We start from the raw sequence: 20887 nt of genomic DNA, 5'->3' as shown, positions 1-20887 counted from the left end.
ATAGTATCTATACGAGTGCAGCTTCAGAGCTGGTGTAATAAACCACACAGCGTCCATATGATCCCTTTAAGCCTGACACTCCCATTTTGTGACATGCCTGCTCACTTTTTTTTTCTATGATTAGATTAGTCAAATTCATTGTCATTATACAGCACAAGTACAGTACAACAAAAATAAGTTTGGCATCCAGAGTGCAAATGTAACGGTAAAGTGCAATCGTAATATACAATGTACGGGTATAAAACATATAAATTAGTACTACTGAGTGTAGTGCTAATCAGATGTATGTACAGATTTGTAATATTAATATGTACAGTGATACAGGTATAAAGACAGTATGGTAGTAGTCATACTGGCCAGCAGTGTAACTAGTAAGAGTATAAGTAAGGGATATGTACAGATATAGATATATCTACAGATATGTAAAAGGATTATGTGCCGGTATGTACAGACAGATGTGGATAGATATCTATATGGTAAGAATAAATATATATATGGTATATACAGCATTATTGTGCATGTACATCATACAGAGTTATATGGGTTATCTGCAGGTGAATACATAGGTATATAGGAGGATTATATGCAGGTATATTCAGACAGATATGGATATATATATGCAGTAAATATAAATTTATATATATGCAGTATATACAGCACTGTTGTACATGCTATCATACAGAGTATGGGTAGACTATAGTATGAGGTGGGTAGTTAAGATTATTATGATTACAGTGTAGGGCAGTTGTAAACAGTGAAAGCAGTAGGTAGGTAGGTATAAATTGAGTAGGCAACATAGTTCAGAGTCGTACAGTATGGGTAACAGAGTTCAGAGTCGTACAGTATGGGTAACAGAGCCTAGGGTGTAGCCAATGGAGTCAGAGTTTATATGGTATGACACTGCACAGAGGGTCCATCTCCCACTCGGACTGCCTCGATTAGATTTGAGTTTTTTTGGACTCTGAGGTTGTGACCTCATCATTTGGCATGTAAGACTGGATCTAGTAGGACACGGCAACGGAATTGTCTGTCTCAGATGCTGCTGGTGGCGAGTTATCTTTGCGGCACGGCCATGAGCGATTTAACTGTCCGGCCAGTCACCCATATCATATCTACAACACCCTAACTGGCTATCTTTATACAACTGCAGAATCAACATGAGCTAGCGCTCTCGTGGCAGTTGTACTGAGGGGGAAACCTGAACCATAAGATGTTGGTATGTAGGCCTCAGCGAGGAGGCAAGTGCACTATTGCAGGTTGTTTGATGCAGTGGGTTGTCTTTGATCTTCCTCTCTGATAGCACTCTCTCCTGCTGGTCACAGTGTTGATATGCTGTTGGAGAAACAGGCCTCCTTGGAGACGGTCTGAATGTTTATCGTTTTCTCACTGTCTGCCCAGCTATAAATGATTATATCTTCTCAGTCCTGTTGTTCTTCTGGGGCCAGTTCAAGAATTTCACACTGTGCTGTAAACTACTCCCCAGTTTTTACAATCTTTGATAGTAACTTTCTTAACTCCATTAGTTACTTAATCATAATGATTATGCTAATCGTTCTCCCCTGCTGCATTTAAACATCGCTATAGCAACGGATGTCTGCTTTTTTCATACTTTGTCGTTTAGCTACTAGCCAGCCGTCCTGGACCATCTGATGAGGTGTGCGTCAACAAGATTCTCCTGGACTCACTGCAGGAGGTGATTGTGAAAAGGAGCTGAATTCTACCTCATTGGCATAAAGATTCCATTCTGCTATTTTCTTAGTATATTGTAACTTACAGAGAGGCCCCCATTCAAGCCCCACCTCTCTCTCTCTCTCTCTCTCTCTCTCTCTCTCTCTCTCTCTCTCTCTCTCTCTCTCTCTCTCTCTCTCTCTCTCTCTCTCTGTGTGTGTGCAGTTGCCAAGGTGAACTGTGCAGGCTGACTGTCTGGAATGAGCTGATGGCAGTATTCCTCTTTTTGTTTGTTCATTCATTTCATTTAGTTTAGTTTCATTTAGTTTCATTTAGTTTAGTTTCATTTAGTTTACAGAAGTAGTTTAAGTAGGTATATCAGAACTCTTTGGTCCAGGTGGGCAGATAGACTAGACTAGAGGGTGAGGTGAGGGAGGTGGTGATGATAGTACAGTAAATAAAGAGGTGGCAGGGGGGGTGAGACAAAGGAAGTTTAGGAGGCTAAGGCTTAGCATGGTCGTTGACCTGCTGTTAATCAGGTTCTTGTGCTACGCCTGTGGGAATGTCTTGCATGTGGTAACAGCCTGGCGACTGTGTGGAAAACAGGGTTGTTATGGTGGAGGGCCTGGGGGGGGGGGCTCTCTTTGTGTTTGACCATGGGATACGTAGCTGGACCCGGTTTGTTTGTAGTTAGGGGGAGGGGCCGAGAGCAGTTTCACTTGTTCTGTATCCTACGAGGCCTGCGAGGAACTCACTCAGCTATTTGGCACCGGCAGTGAAGAATTAAACATTGAAAGGGCTTCACCAGATTTAAGGGGAAGAGAAAAGATCACGCCAAATGTCTCTCGGTAAATCTTTTGGGAGATCCATGTGAGAGGCCCAGAGAGGAACATGGGATGGTTGGACAAAAATGGAAGAGAGCGAGCTTGTTTAGAGCTCCTCTTTGGACACTCTGATCAAGCTGAAAACACAGAGGTCCTATTCATCTCTACAATCAATCTCTGGAGCATAACTACTGAGACGGAATGTCCTGAAATATATACATAGTCCAACAGTGAAATTGTAGAAACATACTTAATTCGTTTTTTGTGATCTTTTTTCTTTTTGTGCAAGATCAATACACATACAATAAAGTTCACATTTAAGAAAAAGAAAAAGGAAAAATACCTAAATAAATAAATAAAAGATTTACACAATAACAGGAATAAAAACTCCCCTCCCACTATCGGCCCAGCAAGAAGAGCTTGTGTTTTCACGAGTGACAACCACAAAATAGAAAAGTCAAAACCAATGCAGTGGGCAAGGGAGCGACATTGATCTTGAACAATTCTGAACGTTTTGAAGCAATCGACCACTAGGGGACATTCCCAGAACATAATGTAAGTAAGTTCCCATCGCATCATTGTTACATAATGTACAATTTGGGCTCAAAATACATTTCATGGAACATAGCATTCTCTGTATCAAATAAGTTCTGTGTATAAAGTTATAATGAATCTGTTGATGGTCTGGATTTCTAGATGCCACTAATATCAGCCCATTCAAAGTCTGGGTCTAGTTCTGGAATATCCAATGCCAGAGGTTTGTAAGAGTGTTGACTGTTGAAGAAATAAAGATCAGGAACCATACCTCTTGTAAATATCCTGAATAGGATGAGAAGTAAGGGGATTCCGCCATGACACACCACAAGCCTCAGCTGACCTTAATTGTAAATAGAAAAAAAGGTTGAATTAGGTAAGTAAAAATGTTGCCCTTAACTCTGTATGAATGTAAACCCTGCCCTCCATAAATATCCCCTAACATATGAACCCCTCTTTCTTTCCAATCAGAAAAATGAATGGGAAGGCCACCAATCAATAATACATGATTGTTGAGCGGCCGGGTAGTGCAGCGGACTAAGCGTCTGTCTACCACCACAGAGACAGTGGGATCCAATCCAGCTGTGGTGCTTCCAGGTTGGCCGACCGTCCATACTAACACAATTGGCAGTGTTAGAGGGTGGGAAACCCGGCGAGGGTGGGTCCTGGTCGTTGTAAACAGCGACTCCTACAGTTCGGTCGGGGCGCCTGCACAGCAAGGGAAGGATCTAAGAGAGGTAATGTGACCTTCCACACGTTACACTCTCCCAGTGAGCGTCCGCGCTGCCAGGTGAAAAGAAGCGGTGGCCTGGGTACACATGTGTCGGAGGAAGCATGTGATAGTCTCCGCCCTCCCGGACCGACGGTAGGGGGTAGAGTGCGCAATGACCAGGAAGGGGATTGGGAATTGGCATAACGACGAGTCGACGACAGAATATAAAGATATGAGACCCTGGCGGCTGGGTGGCTCAGCAGTCTAAGCGCTGGTCACCAACGCGTGAGACACCGGTATCGAATCCGGCTGTCAGCGTTGCCTCCGGCTTGGGCCGGCCGTCATACTGACTCAATTGGCAGAGTCAGCGGGAGGGGAGTCGATGGGTGGTAATCTGGTTATGAGGGCCGACGGTCCACTCTACTGGTTAAAGTTGCTTACTCGTGAGTAGTACGTTCATTGATAAAGAAAAATAATGTCCACAGCCGCTCCGGTGTAAAACAATTAAGATATCCAAATGGTTTATTTCTCTTCCACAGCGAAGTCTTTCTTTACAGAAGTGATCCTAAAGCTATTTTCCTAAATATTCACGTCACTACTACAAGGTAAGATTACTGTATTTTCCCAGTCTCCAAAATCACAGCCGACTCAACACATGAAAATTCCTCCACACCTGAAAGCCGTAAATCAACTTGCCGGCTCTTTCCACAGCAAAACGGTAGGCAAGGCACCCGGGTCTAGAAATGCAGGCTTCAATCTATGTTGTTTAGTCTATCTGTTCAGTACTGCTCAGCACTGTTTCAAGATGCACACTGACCTTTTCTTCTTCTTCTTCTTCTTCTTCTTCTTTAGAATTTCCGGCAGTGTAGACGCATCGTGGCGTATTACTGCCCTCCGCAATTCTTTTGATGAGCTCTTCTTCTTCTTCGTCTTTCTTCTTTTGATTTTCCCGCAGGCGTATTACTGCCCTCCTCAGTTCTTATACTACGCTAGTGGTGTGCCATAGTTAGGCCTCTGGTAAACCAACTTTTGATTGTTTACCCTCTTCTTCTTCTCATCTTCAAAACACACTATCTCCTTCTTCTCTGCTCCTCTTGCCTGTCCAATACTAATAAATACAGTAACGCTATATCCTCTGGTACAACTCTGCAGCATGCAGAAATGTCAGCACTGCCTCTGTGATCAGCGGGTGGTTCTCATTATCCATGCGAAAGAAACTTTTAAGAGAGAAGGAATAGACTCCCAACTCTACCAGACTTTTATAGAAGATTTCCCTCTCTTTCCTATACCTTTCACATTGTAGGAAGACATGCCCGACAGTTTCAGTCTCTCCACATTCACACCCCCCATCTGGATGTTTTCCCACAATGCACAAGGTACTGTTCAACCCACAGTGTCCCAGCCTCAATCTACACATCTTCACCCTATCACTCCTTGTCCCATATCCATCCACCTTGATTTTGACCCGAGGCTGCAGAGAGAAATAGTGCCTTCCATTGGTCCCCCTTTCCCACTCAGCCTGCCACTCCGCCTCAACTCCTTTCTTTATCTTCTCTCTGAGTTCTACTCTTCCCATTGAAATGCCTATCTCCTCCTCCCTTCCCAGGCTCTGTTTGGCAAGGGAGTCAGCCATCTCATTTCCCTCAATCCCAGCGTGCCCCGGGACCCAACAAAACTCCACTGAGCAGCCTGCCTTTGCAATCCTATATAAAACCAACATTATTTCCTGAATGAGATCAGGGCGAGCTTTAGACCCACCTGCACTCAGAGCCATCAGTGCAGCAGCCGAGTCAGAGCATATAATCACCTGGCTTGGTCCCACTTCCTCCACCCACCACAATGCCCTTCTTCTTCTTCTTATTTGAATTTCCGGCAGTGTAGACGCATCGTGGCGTATTACTGCCCTCCGCAATTCTTTATATGGGCTCTTCGTCTTCTTCTACTTCACCTTCTTCTTCTTCTTCTACTGGACCCCGTCATCAACTACATTGTCCATTGGAGTGCAGCTAACGCTGCTACTTCCTGTCTGAGCCCCCCTCTGCGGGACCCTCCTTGCCCCCTGCGATCTTTTTCTGGGCTGCTTTGTCCCTCGCAGCCCCCTCAGCCAATTCCCTAAGCACCACCTCCCAGTCCAGACCTTCCAATCCCAGATGTTGAACATTTTTATTTTCCTTTTTCCATTTCCATACAGTAATACAATAATACACAAGACACCAGACACCACAGGACAGTACTTCAACAATAATAACTACAATAACGACAAGACAATCAGGAAATAATAAAAAATTATAATAATTACAGAATATAAAAATATAAAGATTAAATTAAATTATATTATTACAGACACCATAAAAGACAATTCCTCCCCCACTCCCACCCCCCACCCCAGGACCCCTCAGGACCAGCACCCCGATCCTGCTTTGCTGCTAGTGGCTTTAACTTTCTCTGCCGTTGAGACCCATAGTTCAATGCTGGGTTGTCCAACCCTAATCACCCGTGCAGTAGAGATCTCCATATAAATTATATCCAATAGTGTCAGAAACCAATTGATCATTGTAAGTTTCTCAGGTTGTTTCCACCTCATGGCTATCAGTTTCTTGGCTGCTGTAACGCCCGCCAGAATGATTCTTCTTTGCTGTATGGAGTCCGGCAGTAGTGATATATGAATATATGAATATGTACTGTTGGACTGTGGTAATTCCATGTACGAATAAATAAATGATGATGATGATGATGATATATCATTTAAGGAGTAGTGTTTCTGCTGTCAGTGGAATTGTCAAGTTACACATGTTTGAAAGTTGAGTTGTTATAGATTTCCAAAAACGAGCTACCATTGGGCATTCCCAAAACATGTGCATATAAGTGTCAGTGGCCCTCAGAGCGCACAAAGTGCACAGAGAGTCGGCCACCAACCACATAGTGCACAGCTTCCTAGGTGTGAGATACGTCCTATGAATATAATTAAAATGTATTTGCTGGTGATTAGGGTTACGGGAAGCTAATATCATCCCAGTCAAACTCAGGGTCTAATTCTGGGATGTCCCCTCGCCAGACTATGGGTTTTTATATGTGGATTTGATTAAGAGTGTATAGAAATCTGAGACAAACCCTCTACATTTACATTTAGTCATTTACAGTAGCTGACGCTTTTATCCAAAGCGACTTACAAGTTCTGTACGACAAGACAGCAAGAAGGGTACAACTCTATCAGCTGAGTAACAATGTTCATCAAAGTGTTGCGTGTTACAGTGTAGGTTAGTTTATTAGGACAAGTGCATGACAGTAAGGTTAGTCAGGGTTAGATTTTTATTATTTTTTTTTTTAATCATTTCAGATAATGGTTGAAGAAGTGAGTCTTTAGTCGACGGCGAAAGATTGGACGGGATTCGGCTGTCCTAACTGGGATGGGTAGTTCATTCCACCATTGTGGGGCAAGGACTGAGAATAGGCGACTTCTCTTTGATGACCCTCCGGGAGCTTGGATAGGAGTAGGTCTGAGGTTGTTCTGTCTCTGATAAGCTTAATAAAAGGCTGTGGATGTAGTGTTTGAGCCCACAGAACCCCATGCGCCTTAAGTGCTGACCTTAGTTGTAAGTAGAGGAAAAAGGACACACCGGGGAGGTCATAAAATGCTCTTATGTCCTGAAACGCGCAATGGCCGTTTTTATCATAAATATCCCCCAGAGTGTGAACTCCTTTCCTTTCCCACTGAGGGTTGTTAGTGGGTTTATGCCCAACAAGTAGTTGTTGGTTATGAAATATTGGAGAGTCGAAGTGCCATGGGCACTTGACCTCTGTACATTACGCCATATTTGAATCACATGGGAGATGATAGGACCATATTGTAATTGACATTTTGCGATAGGGATGTTGGAGTATGCTATATATTGTAATCTTTGTGGAAAGACTGCTGCCTCCTCTAAGGTACGCCACGACACAGCAATTTCAGGATCAAACCAGCTTATCAGGGGTCTCAGCGAGAAGGACCAGAAATATAATTTTAAATCAGGGATTGCTAAACCCCCATCCTGTTTCCTACGTTGATTGTGGTGGTTCTTTTGATTCTGACGCTTGTTGTTCCAAATTAATTTAGATATCATAGTTTGTATCTTGCGCCAGTGGTCAATTGGAGGAGGTAAGGGAAGCATTGAGCTAACAAAGTTTATCCTGGGCAGTACGTTCATTTTAACTATGAATGCCCGGGCTTGTAATGAGTCTATTGAGATCCTGAAGTATTTGGTTATAAGTGCCTGTAAAGTTATATCTAGTCTGTTTTAGGGTGGGGAAAATCTCAATGCCTAGGTATTTAAAGTGTTCAACTATGGGGATGTCGGCCGGTAGTTGCACCGCTTTGGCCAGTTCATTCAGAGGTAAACAAGCTGATTTGGGCCAATTAATTTTGAAGCCTGATAGTTTACCGAATTCATCAATTATGTAAATTTGTGGCAGATTGGGAGGGGTCCTGCATAAAAATGTATAAGTCGTCCGCATAAAGAGCAATTTTGTGTGGTGTATCTTTGATTGTTATAGGGATGATTTCTTCTGCTTGTCTTATAAATTGGGCTAATGGTTCGAGAGAAAGCGCGAAAAGTCCGGGACTCAAAGGACAACCCTGCCTAGAAGACCTAGATACCGGAAAGAGAGTGGAGCATATTTTGCCAGTCATTATCATTGCTGATGGGGAAGCGTAAAGTACTTTAATCATATGTATACATTTCTTTCAAAGTCCCATAACCTCCAGCACCGTCCATAGATATGACCAATCAAGTCTATTGAAGGCCTTCATGGCATCCAAAGACAGAACTGTGGCCGGAGCTATATTGTCCTTACTGTTGTCAATAACATGCAATAATCTTCTAAGTTTATCTGCGGCTAAGCGTCCCAGAATAGATCCGGTTTGATCACAGTGTACTAGCACCGTCATATACTTCTGTAGATGGCGGGCTAGGACTTGGCAAATACTTTAAGGTCGGCCCGAGAAGACTTATGGGACAGTCGTTTGGGTCCTTGTCCTTTTTGAGTAATAAAGAAATAAGAGCCATATTTACATCTCTCGAGAATCCCCCTTGTTCAATGGAGTGTTCAATCATGTCTTGCAACAATGGGCCCAACTGGTCCCAAAATGCTAAGTATAATTCGGGTGGAATTCCATCCCACCCCGGTGCTTTACCCCTCTGCATCTCAACAATTGAGTTTTGAAAAGAGTTTTATAAGAGTGATCGGTGCCCCCAATTCCCCGGCCTCCTCCTCGGATAACTTTGGTATTTTAAGCTTACGCTTCAAATTTAGACTGATCGAAATTTACTTATAGTGGAACGCTGTCTAGTAAGTATAGAGTTTATTTCTTTTTTAACGATCTCCCATTGCGTGTTCGTTTGTTCATTGTAGTTAGACTGCAATGAGGCGTATAGGTCCGAGTACAATGTTTCCAGTTTTTCAAGTTTGTTTAACCGTGCCTTACGTAAGTTGGAAGCGAAACGTGTGACGTGACTTCTGACAAAGACCTTTACTCCATTCTAGGGCTGTCCCCGACTAAGGATTTGGATAGTCGACTATGATTGGCCAAAATTTGCCGTTAGTCGACTATTAGTAAAAAAAAAATAAAAAAGTATATATATATATATATATATATTATTTTTTTGTATCATTCCATTTGGGCTGTGGGGGGTGCTTAATGTCTGAAGGAGTCGACTGAAGGCTTATTGTCCTCTGCAAAAGCATGCAATTGGTCCACTGATGGATACATCTTGATATTTGTCTAGTCTAGTGTGTTCATTAGATGGGTGAAATCCTCTTTCAGTGCCTCTGTGCCTGCTTTCGTAGGCAGTTAGCCTCTGGTATGCGTGCCATTAGGGTTAGCCACGCTTCTAGGCCTCTTTTCTTTTGGAAAGAATGATAAATTTTTTTTATAATTTGTATTCGACTAAGAGTTTGGCAGTCGACTACGGCTCCTTTCGACCGATTAGTAGACTATTCGACTAATAGGGGTCAGCCCTACTGCAGTCCATAAAACTCTAGGGTCCTCTACCGTGCCAATATTAATTCTCGAAAATTCCGTACGTTTTTCTCTGAATAGTGTATAAAAGTCCTCGTTTTTTAATAAGGATGAATTGAACCGCCATCTGGGAGCCCTTGTGGTCAGCCTACCAAATGACGCTGTGAAAGAAATACCTTTGTGATCCGAGAGGGCCATGGGTACATCGAAGTTGTCAAATAGATTAGGAGATGAGAATAAATAGTCAATCCTAGAAAAAGTCTTGTGTCTGGCAGAGAGGCAGGAGTAGTCCTTTAATGTGGGCGCCATAGGTCAGTGAGACCAGTATCATGGGCCCAAGCCCGAAGGGCAGCAGAGGACTGCTTCTGATCATATGTTTCGGAGCAAACAGCAATTCTCATAAAGAATTAGGGTAAATTAAGCTCTCCAGAGCATGCCACAATGCCATGGCTTCAGGGTCAAACCATGTTACCAAAGGTCTAAGTGTAAACACCCCCCCAAAAAAATAATGTCTCTCTTAGTTGCATCGTGGTGAGTCTTATATGAGGTAATTTACCCCTACATACACATTTAGTCACGGCAGTCTGCAATTTACTACAATATTTAGCTGGTGGGGGGAGAGGTAACATTGAACTGAAAAAACCGCACGCTCTGCAAAATGTTAATTTTCATTATAGAAACACTACTACGTAATAAATTAGGCAATGATGCCCACCTATCTAGGTCAGATATAATTTTGGTTAATCTCTTATCATAATTAAATGTAGCAGTTTCGTGGACTGAATCAAATATTTATACTACTAAATAAGTGAAATGCTTTACTATAGGAATAATCGGAGGGACAGATGACTTCTTCATTGCTTAGGGGTAGCAGTGTCTTCTGCCAATTCATTTTCAAACCAGAAACGTTACCATAGTCGTCAAAATCAATATCAATATACAGTGAACAGCATCATCAACATACAATAGTACATCATCCGCATATAAAGAAACAATTGGTGTCAGTGTTTGTGATTGATATACATTTGGAGCCAGTGGTTCAAGGGAAAGCACGAACAGTGAAGGACTGAGAGGGCAACTCTGGCATGAACCTTTCGCTATGGGGAAGAGAGGAGACCAGATCTTACCTGTTACATATCAACTGGCCTCGCGTCCCGCTCTGCCTACTGAGATAACCCCTTATCTCCACGCACCTAGCGTGCACGAGAAACAAAAACAAATGCACCCACTTGCACGTGACCACGCCCCTCCCATGCGTCCCCTATATGATGAACTGAGAGTTCGAGCTGCTGCGGTGATAACATGCGACAGGCTGCCTCCTCGTGTACCGGAGGGGACATGCAGGGGCGTAGCTGGGGGGGGGGTAGCTTAGGATGATTCCAAGGGCCCAGCACTGAGGGGGGGGCCCAATTTTTTTTTTTTTTTTTTTTTTTATTTTTTTTACTAGACATCACTCAGGTGTATTATTGATGCTCTCATTGATACTATGTTTGTTTCTGAAGTGTGTGTGTGTGTGTGTGTGTGTGTGTGTGTGTGTGTGTGTGTGTGTGAGATATATATAGAGAGAGGGGGGGCTTTGGTAGACTATTGCATTGGTCCATTCATTGAAGATGAACGCAATGCGACATCCTTTACTAGGCTCACCCACCAACAGTGCAGGTGCTGAACTGCTGATCCGAATGTATAGGTAAAAACCATATTATGCGTTTTCATCAATAAAAAAATTGCCAAAAAATTCCGGCTCGCGCACTTACGCGCGCTCGCATTCACTGGGGCCTACAAATACATTCTTTCATGGGGCCCAGAATCTGGAGCTACACCCCTGGGGACATGTGATGCAAGGCTTCTATCCTCACTACAGCCGACCAGTGGGAGGCATAGTCTAGCAACGTTCAAGACAGGGGAGGGAAGAATTGGAAATACGAAATTGGGATGGGAGAAAAATTGAAAATGAGGAGAAAAAGAGTAGCATATTTTAATTCTAAAGCTTCCAATTTAGCTGCTCTTTCTTTATTTTTGATAGTTGCATATAAACTAGTATTACTCCTAATATATCATTTTATAATGACACAGAATCTTTCTTGAACTCCAAAAAATTTCAAATTGCGTCTTTATATAATTAATCTTGTAACAACAAAGAGCTGAAGCGAAGTTTCTGAATACACATTTATAAAACAAGGCATATTTAGCCAAAATATGTTGCCAGAACGTGCACTTTGGCGGAGATCCGCTTCTACTCTGAAAATCCGGCCTCACAGAGGTATGTTGATGTGAAGTTGACAAGCTTTCTCACCGCAGCATTACACAACACTGGGTACTCGTTCCGGACTGATATCCAGAACTTTGCGAGGACCTGTCCAGTGAACTTGACTTTCAGTAGCTCGTCACACAAAAGATCATTGAGCGCTTCCTGCTCAGACAGTGGCCTGCTGCGTCATGCGTAATGAACGGATCTTTGATCCAGTTGTCCAAATTGTCCGTGCTCTCTCTCCGAAATTGTTCAATGAGCCATTCTAGTGGCTACAGATGATGGGCTTCAAATAATGTTTTGCAACATTCTGTTCCTACAAAAAGCCATCAAGCGGCAAATACCCCAAAATCTCAGCTGATTATCCTGGAGTGCCACTAACGGAGTCTTAATCCAGCTCATTATCAGCACATTTCTCTGCCAATGGGTTGTTTTTGTCTGCAAGGAAAATCTGCGCTTCTTCTCCGAGTTAAAAAAGGCGATTTAATACTCTGCCTCGAGATAGCCACCTCACTTCAGTGTGGTATAGCAGCTGGTTATGCGCAGAGCCCATTTCATCACGGCCAACCGGCACAGCTTCTGACAACAAACCTATCCATTGTGAGTCCAGGTTACACACAAAAGACCAGACCCCCCTCCCGCGATTATAAATGTGCAGGATGTAGTGAGGTGTGTATTGGAATACTGTGTGTCGGCCTCCGTTGATGAATTAATGAAAACTTTTATTTAAAATGGACACCACCGCTACATTGGACCAGTCACAGTGGACAGACCAGATGTGTTGTTTTGCGTGTTTATAGCACAAGTGCTAGTTTTCAACACTAGTCCATTGAGGCTTTTCTAAAAGATAGAATAAAATGAACATTATAATACAGAATTAAAATAACAAATCAGAACAAATAGTTACCAGAACAAGAGTCCATGATCAAAATAACAAAACCAGTCCACGTCTATATATGTGAGCACTGCTGCTTTGATTTTTCAGCCATACCTTGAGTCCTCTGCTGAAGACGTTGGCATTGGACTCCAGTTTTAAGCCAGTAGGCAGAGAGTTCCATAAATTTGACCCGTTAACAGAGAAGGCAGACTGTCCAAACGAATTATTGCATGGAACAGTAGTCACCATTGGAAGCTTGTGTATTTGCTCTGCTAGAGCTCCAACGTCTAACCACCAGTACAGAAAATAATGATGATACATGATTATGCAAACATTTAAAAACTAGTCTAATATTACAGAAAATTACAAAATTGTCAAACGTGAAAAGATTGTGCTTACTCAAAACACTGCAGTGATGCCATCACATTGGTTTATGGTCCATGATTTTTATTTTTGTTTGTATATTATAGTTATGGGTTCTAGTATGGTTTGTGACCATGATGTGATACCGTAAGACAAGTTGGAAAGAATCATAGCGTGCATATAAAGTTGAGCAGGTTTAGTTGACAGATCCCTTCTAATAAAACGAAAACAGTTTAAATTAGGCTTGACCTTCTTACATACATAATGTACCTGTTTATCAAATCTTAGGTTCTTGTCTAATATGATTCCTAGGTACCTGACCTCATTCACTTCGGCAATTATTTCATTTTTAATTTGCACCTCAAACAAATCATTTATTGGCCTTTTGCTGGAGATACACATAGAGATAGTTTTCTTGACATTCAAGGTCAAATTAGACGACACACGTGACGCCAGTAGGAGAAGGGGCGAGACATGGCAAATACACACAGCTGCCAGGTGGAAAACTCGATCTGAGTTTTTTTTTTGCCAATGCGAGACCCCACTGTCACCTACCCGCGGCCCCACTTTGGGTCACGACCCGTAGTTTGAGAACTGCTGCCGCCTTAGTCCATCTAGTTTCATATGGTACCACCATCACATTTGAACCAGCAAAATGTTTAAAGGCAGCAGCTTTTTACAATACTGTCTCAAGACTAGTAAAAGTTTTCAAATGGAAGGTACAGTGCGTACCCTAAAATCAACTTTGATAAAGGAAAAGTGTGTAGTTAAAACTTGGTATGTATTAGCCAAAGGTATCTGTAAAATGTTCACCAGGGTAAAGTTGGTTTCATATTGGTTATTCACATATTCACATTTGATTTCTATCTTCAATATCTCTGTCGCTTTGCATGTGGGGATATACTTTCATACATTTCAAAAGCATCAGGTTTTAAATTACATGAAGGAACATTTTACTGGGGTAAAGTTGGTTTGTTATTGGATATTCACATATTCATATTGGGTTTCCATCATCAAAATATCTGTCTCTTTGCATGTGTGGAAGTTAAAATCTTAAAATCTTCTTCCATCCCACTTTTCGGACCATGGGTGGTGTCTGTTGTTGCTGTTGTCTATTGTTTTGTGGTGGTTGTTGTGCTGTTTTGTGGTTGTCTTGTATTGTATAGGTTGTATGGTTTGAAATGAACAAATGAAACTGATACTGATACTTGTTTAGTTTAAGAATAGGGGGCAGGTAACCATAAGATTTATTCTTCTTCCTGCTCCTTTTGCCCATGGTAGAACTGTATTTATGATTTTGTATGAAAACTGTATGATTGTATTGCTTCCATGTGGCAAATAAAAACTCTGAATCTGAATCTGAATTTATTAGGGTGGACAACAATTACAGTTCCAAAACTTTCATTCTAGACGTCCTTCCTCTAAGACTCCTGGCAAAGGTAAAGCCCTACCTATCTCCTAAAGACCTGGAGAGGGTCATCCATGCTTTCATATCGTCAAGGCTGGATTATTGTAATGCTCTATATGTGGGTCTCGACCAGCTCTCCCTACGACGCCTGCAGCTAGTACAGAACGCTGCTGCACGCCTCTTGACTGGCACTAAGAGGCGTGAGCACATCAGTCCAGTGCTAGCTTCCCTGCACTGGCTCCCTGTTCGTTTCAGGATTGATTTAAAAATTTCGTTGTTTGTTTTTAAAGCCTTAAATGGTCTTGTCCCTCAGTACCTAGCTGAACTTCTCCATGTTTCCACCCCAGTTAGAGCACTGAGGTCATCAAATAAATTACTTTTAGATGTCCCAAGGTCTAGGCAAAAAACAAAAGGTGACCGAGCATTTGCAGTGGCTGCCCCTAAATTATGGAACAGTCTTCCACTGCAAATTAGATCTGCTCAGACCCTAGACAATTTTAAGGCTCAGCTAAAGACTCACTTATTCTCCTTGGCGTTTTGAGGCTTAGTAAGCCATATATCTCTGGTCGTGTCGTGATTGTTTTTAATGTATTGCAGCTTCTGACTTTGTGTACATACTGTATTTGAAATGTTTTGTATTTCTTAGTCTTTTATATTGTTTTAATATAATACAGCTTACAATACATGTGTGTATTGTATATAGTCTTTTATGCGTTTCTCAGTTTTGTATTGTATTTTTAGTAATTTTCTATGTGTTATATTGTGAAGCACTTTGTTACAACTTCGGTTGGTTTTAAATGTGCTATATAAATAAAGTTGACCTTGACCTTGACCTTCCTCAAATCAGCGGTAATTATTTTCATAAGTCATCATTATCAATTCAAATTCAATAAATCATAAATGATAAATGTTGCATTTATATCATGCTTTTATCCAAAGTTTTAGAGTTCCAAAACCAATGCTGGCACCCTTAATTCTAGATATCAGTGTAGCTTGCTGATAGAGGTTATTGTTTCAATTTGCCTTTCCATAACTTCCTGATAGCTGATCCTTGGCAAGGATGCTCTGTAGTTGAGAGATTGTCAGAAAACCTGTTCTACTAAACTCTAAACTCCTTCACCATTCTCTGAAATTCCATATATCTTCCTGGACAAAGTTTCCCTTTTGTACACCTGTCATCCATTAAAACTCACTGTAATGTTCACTTCAATTATTCTACATGTACATTGTATGCAAGTTCAATACTTTGTGTAAGTTGTACTGTGTTATAACCTTGCAACTTGTACCCATTTAAGAAAAAAGTATAGCATCGAGGGAAGAACTGAAAAAGTCAGGGAATTGAACCCCCAACCCTTGCTGTGTTAATGCCATGCCCGTTGAGCTGAACAGGGCATGCAACCCATAACCCTGGCAGTGTTAGTAAGTATATTAATATATGAATGCCAATTATTAATTTCAATAGGTGTAGGCCTATAGAATGCCATATGGATAGAAAACATCAAATATTTTGTTCATGAATTCATCCTCATTCTTATTTTTTAGGCCTTGTAGGCCTGCAGGGTCTGAAGTGTTCTGTGGAGAAAATGGAGATTCTATATAATCATTCCTGTTGCTTGAATGTTGAATTTAAATGGTAGTTAAAAAGGTGATAAAATATATATATATAAAGGTTTTTAAAACCTGATGTTCTAGGTTTCCCAATTCAGATGAGATAATTGCATGCATTTGTCTTTGATGTGTCCATACAGGTCTGCTCCTCCCACCACACTTACCCATTGTGAGCTGCCTCTTTAGTCATATGCAGATAGTGGGATTGCTTACTAACCATGTCAACTTTAATTTACCATTGGGTGTTATACTGTTCATCTTAAGTGAGAATAGTTATACGCAACGTTTGAGACACAGAAGGCCTTCATCAGGTCTCGGCCTCTTTGCACTGTTCAACTTGTAGTATTTCCAGTGCCCTTAGAACACGTTGTATCACTGTCTACTGTGACCTGTTTCATTACACATGAGGATACATGCCTTGATTCACATATCAATCTCTATTTCTGTGTTACAGTAGCCTGTGCTGTTCATATTTATAATTAATCTTCCATCAATAGTAACAGCCAGAGGGAGTGCTGTATGTGCAGACAGGTTATTTGCATCTCTCTCCACAAAACCATTATAACAGCTTGCTTCACCAGCGTCCACTGGGACTCTTCCTTCCCTATGAGAGGAATAAATGTCAAAGTTTATCAGCAACTGTTCCACTTTTGGTTGTTCATCTCTCTGAAGTCTACTTTGGCTGAATGCCGTAACAAGGAGAACACATGGAAAACAAGTAATACGCTTGTAGCTCCAGCTCATAACGGAACAACAGACAGTGCTGGTCAGCCTCTGTGTATAAAACATAACCTCACGTTTAGGGTATAATCAGCACAGTGTTGCCTGTAAACTACTTGACAGGTGAGGTCGTTCCTCCAGAGAATTATTACTGTATGGGTGGGGGTGGGTGAGGGGGGTGACCCACTGCCAAGCACCCAGCTGACACCCACTTTATCGGGTTATGTGTGGTCAGTCTTATTCTGAAGTCTCTACTCAGTGAGATGGACATAGACAGGATTTCTCATACGCTTGACTGATATTTACAACAGGAGTTGGACAGACACAGAGCCATAGTATATCACCAGGAGTTTGGCCAGCTGGAGCATGGACACCATGTTGTGGTGGCTACCGTATGATAGTGACAAGACACTCTAGAACTCCTTTTTTTGAAACCTTGCCGTCCAAACTCTGGTAACAAATGTCTCTGGAAAGACGGATTGAACTCTCAGTGAACTGCCGACGAGGGACTGAGAATAAAAGGAATAAAATTACTCAATGACGTCGCATTTCATACCTAACACTTTCTGTGCGCTGTGTTCCAGGGGTGCTGGATGACGACGACGTACGTCTGATGATGCAGGGCTCCAACATGGTAAAAGTCCGCTCCGCGAGGTGGAAGAAGAGTCGAAACCTGAGGCTACTGGAGGACGGGGTCACCGTCTGGTGTGAGTCTGCCAAGAGTTCCCGCAAGGCCAAATCCCAGCAGACCTGTAAGTAGACCTACTGGGGCCCGGCTCCGAGGGGCAGGGGGGGGGGGGGGGGGGGGGGGGGGCAAGGAGGGAAGAGGGTGGAGTTCGGGCGGAAAGGAGGAAGGCCCAGCCCATGATTCTATGGGCCGGGCAGCATACTGGGGAAGGGAGGAGAGATGCTGTTATGAGTGGAGAGGGGAACGTTAATGGAATGGGAGGAAGGTGGGGAGTGGACCTCTTGTTAATCACATGGGGAAGTGAGAGTGGTCACATGAGAACCATGTATGAGGTGACAAATCTCTTTTATCTTGAACGATTTTAGTTGCCGGAGAGGAAACCAAAGCTGTATCAGATTATGGGGCTTTTGCCTGAAGGAGTGGATAATACAGAAACAAACAAATAGGACCTCGACCAGCACGCTCCTGGCTCCAGCCTGTTCAGACGCTCCGATGTGTATCAGTGCAGCTCGTTCAGCCAGCTCATTGTTCAGAGTTGTTTGAGCTCTTTATCTTGGCTCTCACTTCTGCTCTCTCCTCCACTTGTTTCTCTCCTTGCCCTCTCCTCCCTGTATTATTAAAGGGACAGCGCGTGTTGTTTAGTGACTGAGGGTTAATTTCAGGTGCTGGAATAAAACAGTGCTCGTTTCATGACCACTTGTAACGCATTGTGTGTAGCAAATGCATCTAAGATAAGATAAGATAAGAAGTTCCTTTATTGACCCCCGTGGGGGCATCATAGCAGCATGGGGAAGGGTACAGGTATGGGCAGGGTAATAGCAGAAAGACATAAATATAGGCAATAACTGTAACTGTACATTGGATTATCGACGAAACCTTACTTGGTCCCAAGAAGAGGGTCTTGTGTATTATTGGGTTAGGACATTTACTGTACATTGGAGGGGGTTGGGTTAGGACATTTACAGGGGCCAGAGAGCACTCTGGTCAGAGAGCACTGTAGCACTCACACACAGCTAAATGACTAAATGTAAATGTAAATATAGGCAATAAAGAATTTGCACCTGAATATTATACTGTGGAATAACTGTATCTCCCCCCTCCCCCACAGCCTACTGTCCTCCCAATATACTAGTTTTGTTAGGGTTTGTAACTGACCTCAAACGCAACGGCACAGAGAGGAAGTTCAGAGTTAGCCAAAGCAAGGGCGTATTTATTTACAGAGTCACAAGATGGAATGAAGTAGAGCAATCGAACAAACGGGGAATCTGGCATGTGAAGATTGTTGCGGCTCTGCAGATACTCCCAGTAGGTAGTGGTGAGGAATTGGCTAGTGACGTTGAAGCGGCTCTGCAGATCCTCCCAGCTTTCACTCCCGGTGGAAACGGAGAGAGAGAGAAATCAGAGTTAGCCCAGCGCACACACAGAGGCAGAGAGGTGACTGATCCAGTATAAATCCAAGTGACTTGATCTTCGGTGTACCACACACAAGTTAGCAGAGTCCAGAGAAAAAACAATACGGTATCTTCAGTGTTAATCTAACACAAAAATTAGGTGAGTCCAGTACAAACAAAAACGGGATCTCTTCGGTGTTCACCAAACACACAAAAAACTGATAATCCAAAAGATTGTTTCCAAAAACTCACCAGAGCGCAACGCGAGAAGCGGGCAGATTACGAGGCGTAGCTCCGAACGGGGAACCAGGTTCTCCACAGCAGTTCTCCACAAAAGATCCTGGAGAGCAAAAAGACAGCAACAGCGACGGGAAAGGCAGGTGTATGCAGGTGTAATTCAAAACAACCCAACACCGATAGTAAGGGGTTCTGAGCATATAAAGCCTTCAGGGGCGCTAATCACAAGCTGTGACAGCTGCGGGATGAGATTGATACTTGCTCCAAAAGCGTGTGGCGGGGAAAGCACCAATCAAACACGGCAGGTTAAAGGAACGGAGCGCGTGGCGGGGAATGCATTAATCACATAGTACCTTAAAGGAACGGAGCGTGTGGCAGGGAGCGGACCAAAATCTCACAGTACCCCCCCCTCCACGGGAGCCACCCGGCGACCAGCCCGACCTGGCTCGCCCGGATGGGCACGATGGAAGTCGGTGATCAGGCCGGGATCCACGAGGAGCTGGCAGGAGACCCAGCTCCGTTCTTCCAGACCGTACCCCTCCCAGTCCACCAGGTACTGGAACCCCCGACCCCGCCGTTGAACGCCCAACAACCGGCGGACCTGCCACTGGGGGTGACCGTCCACCATCTCGGGAGGAGGTGGTTCCGGAGCAGGAGGCATCAGGGGACTGAGAGAGACAGGCTTAACCCGGGACACATGGAAAACGGGGTGAATGTGCATGGACGCAGGAAGCTTAAGACTCACCGCCGCCGGACTGAGTACCTTCAGAACCTCAAAAGGACCGACGAAACGGGGGTTAAGCTTCTTGGCCGAGGACCGAAGTGGAAGGTCCCTTGCGGAAAGCCACACCCTCTGCCCAGGGTGGTAAGTCGGCGCAGGAACCCGGCGTCGGTCAGCCCCACGACTGGCACGCTCCGATGACCGGAGCAGCGCGGTCCTGGTGATCTCCCAGACCCGACGGCACCGGTCGAGGTGGTCCTGTACGGAGGGAACTGCCACCTCCGACTCCTGTGCAGGGAAAAGAGGGGGTTGGTAGCCCAGGGATACCTCAAAGGGCGAGAGGCCGGTGGCGGAACTGACCATGGAGTTGATGGAGTACTCGACCCAGGGAAGGAAACGGCTCCAAGAAGCTGGTCTCTCGGCAGCCACACACCGAAGAGCAGACTCCACACTCTGGTTCATCCTCTCCGTTTGTCCGTTAGTCTGGGGATGATAACCAGAGGAAAGACTGACCGTTGCCCCCAATCCCTTGCAAAAAGCCTTGGAGAAGATGAGGATGTCGTCTAGGTATACTACCACAAACACCTCCAGCATGTCACGAAGGACGTCGTTCATGAGCGCCTGGAATACCGCCGGAGCGTTGGTGAGGCCGAATGGCATAACCAGGTACTCGTAGTGGCCCCTGGGAGTCTTGAAGGCGGTCTTCCACTCATCGCCCTCTCGGATACGGACTAGATGGTAGGCACTCCGGAGGTCCAGCTTGGTAAAGACGGTAGCCTGGGTGAGAGGCTCGAAGGTGGAGTTCATGAGAGGAAGAGGGTACTTGTTCTTAATGGTGATCTCGTTGAGCTGGCGATAGTCGATGCAGGGTCGAAGGTCTCCGTCCTTCT

At 43.7% G+C, this 20887-nt stretch overlaps 1 protein-coding gene across 1 annotated transcript in view; it reads left to right on the top strand.

Moving 5' to 3' along the window:
• The window catches only part of plcd3a (phospholipase C, delta 3a), an 81382-nt gene that overhangs the window by 2911 nt on the left and 57584 nt on the right, over nucleotides 1–20887 (top strand). Inside the window, exon 2 of the mRNA XM_084328657.1 lies at nucleotides 17545–17712. Coding sequence (XP_084184783.1) covers nucleotides 17545–17712 — 168 coding nt within the window. The remainder of the gene's footprint in view (nucleotides 1–17544; nucleotides 17713–20887) is intronic.

The sequence above is a fragment of the Notolepis coatsorum genome, assembly GCF_963971535.1.
Source record: "Notolepis coatsorum genome assembly, chromosome: 14".
Classification (NCBI taxonomy): domain Eukaryota; kingdom Metazoa; phylum Chordata; class Actinopteri; order Aulopiformes; family Paralepididae; genus Notolepis; species Notolepis coatsorum.
This window is presented reverse-complemented; position numbering and strand designations above follow the sequence as displayed.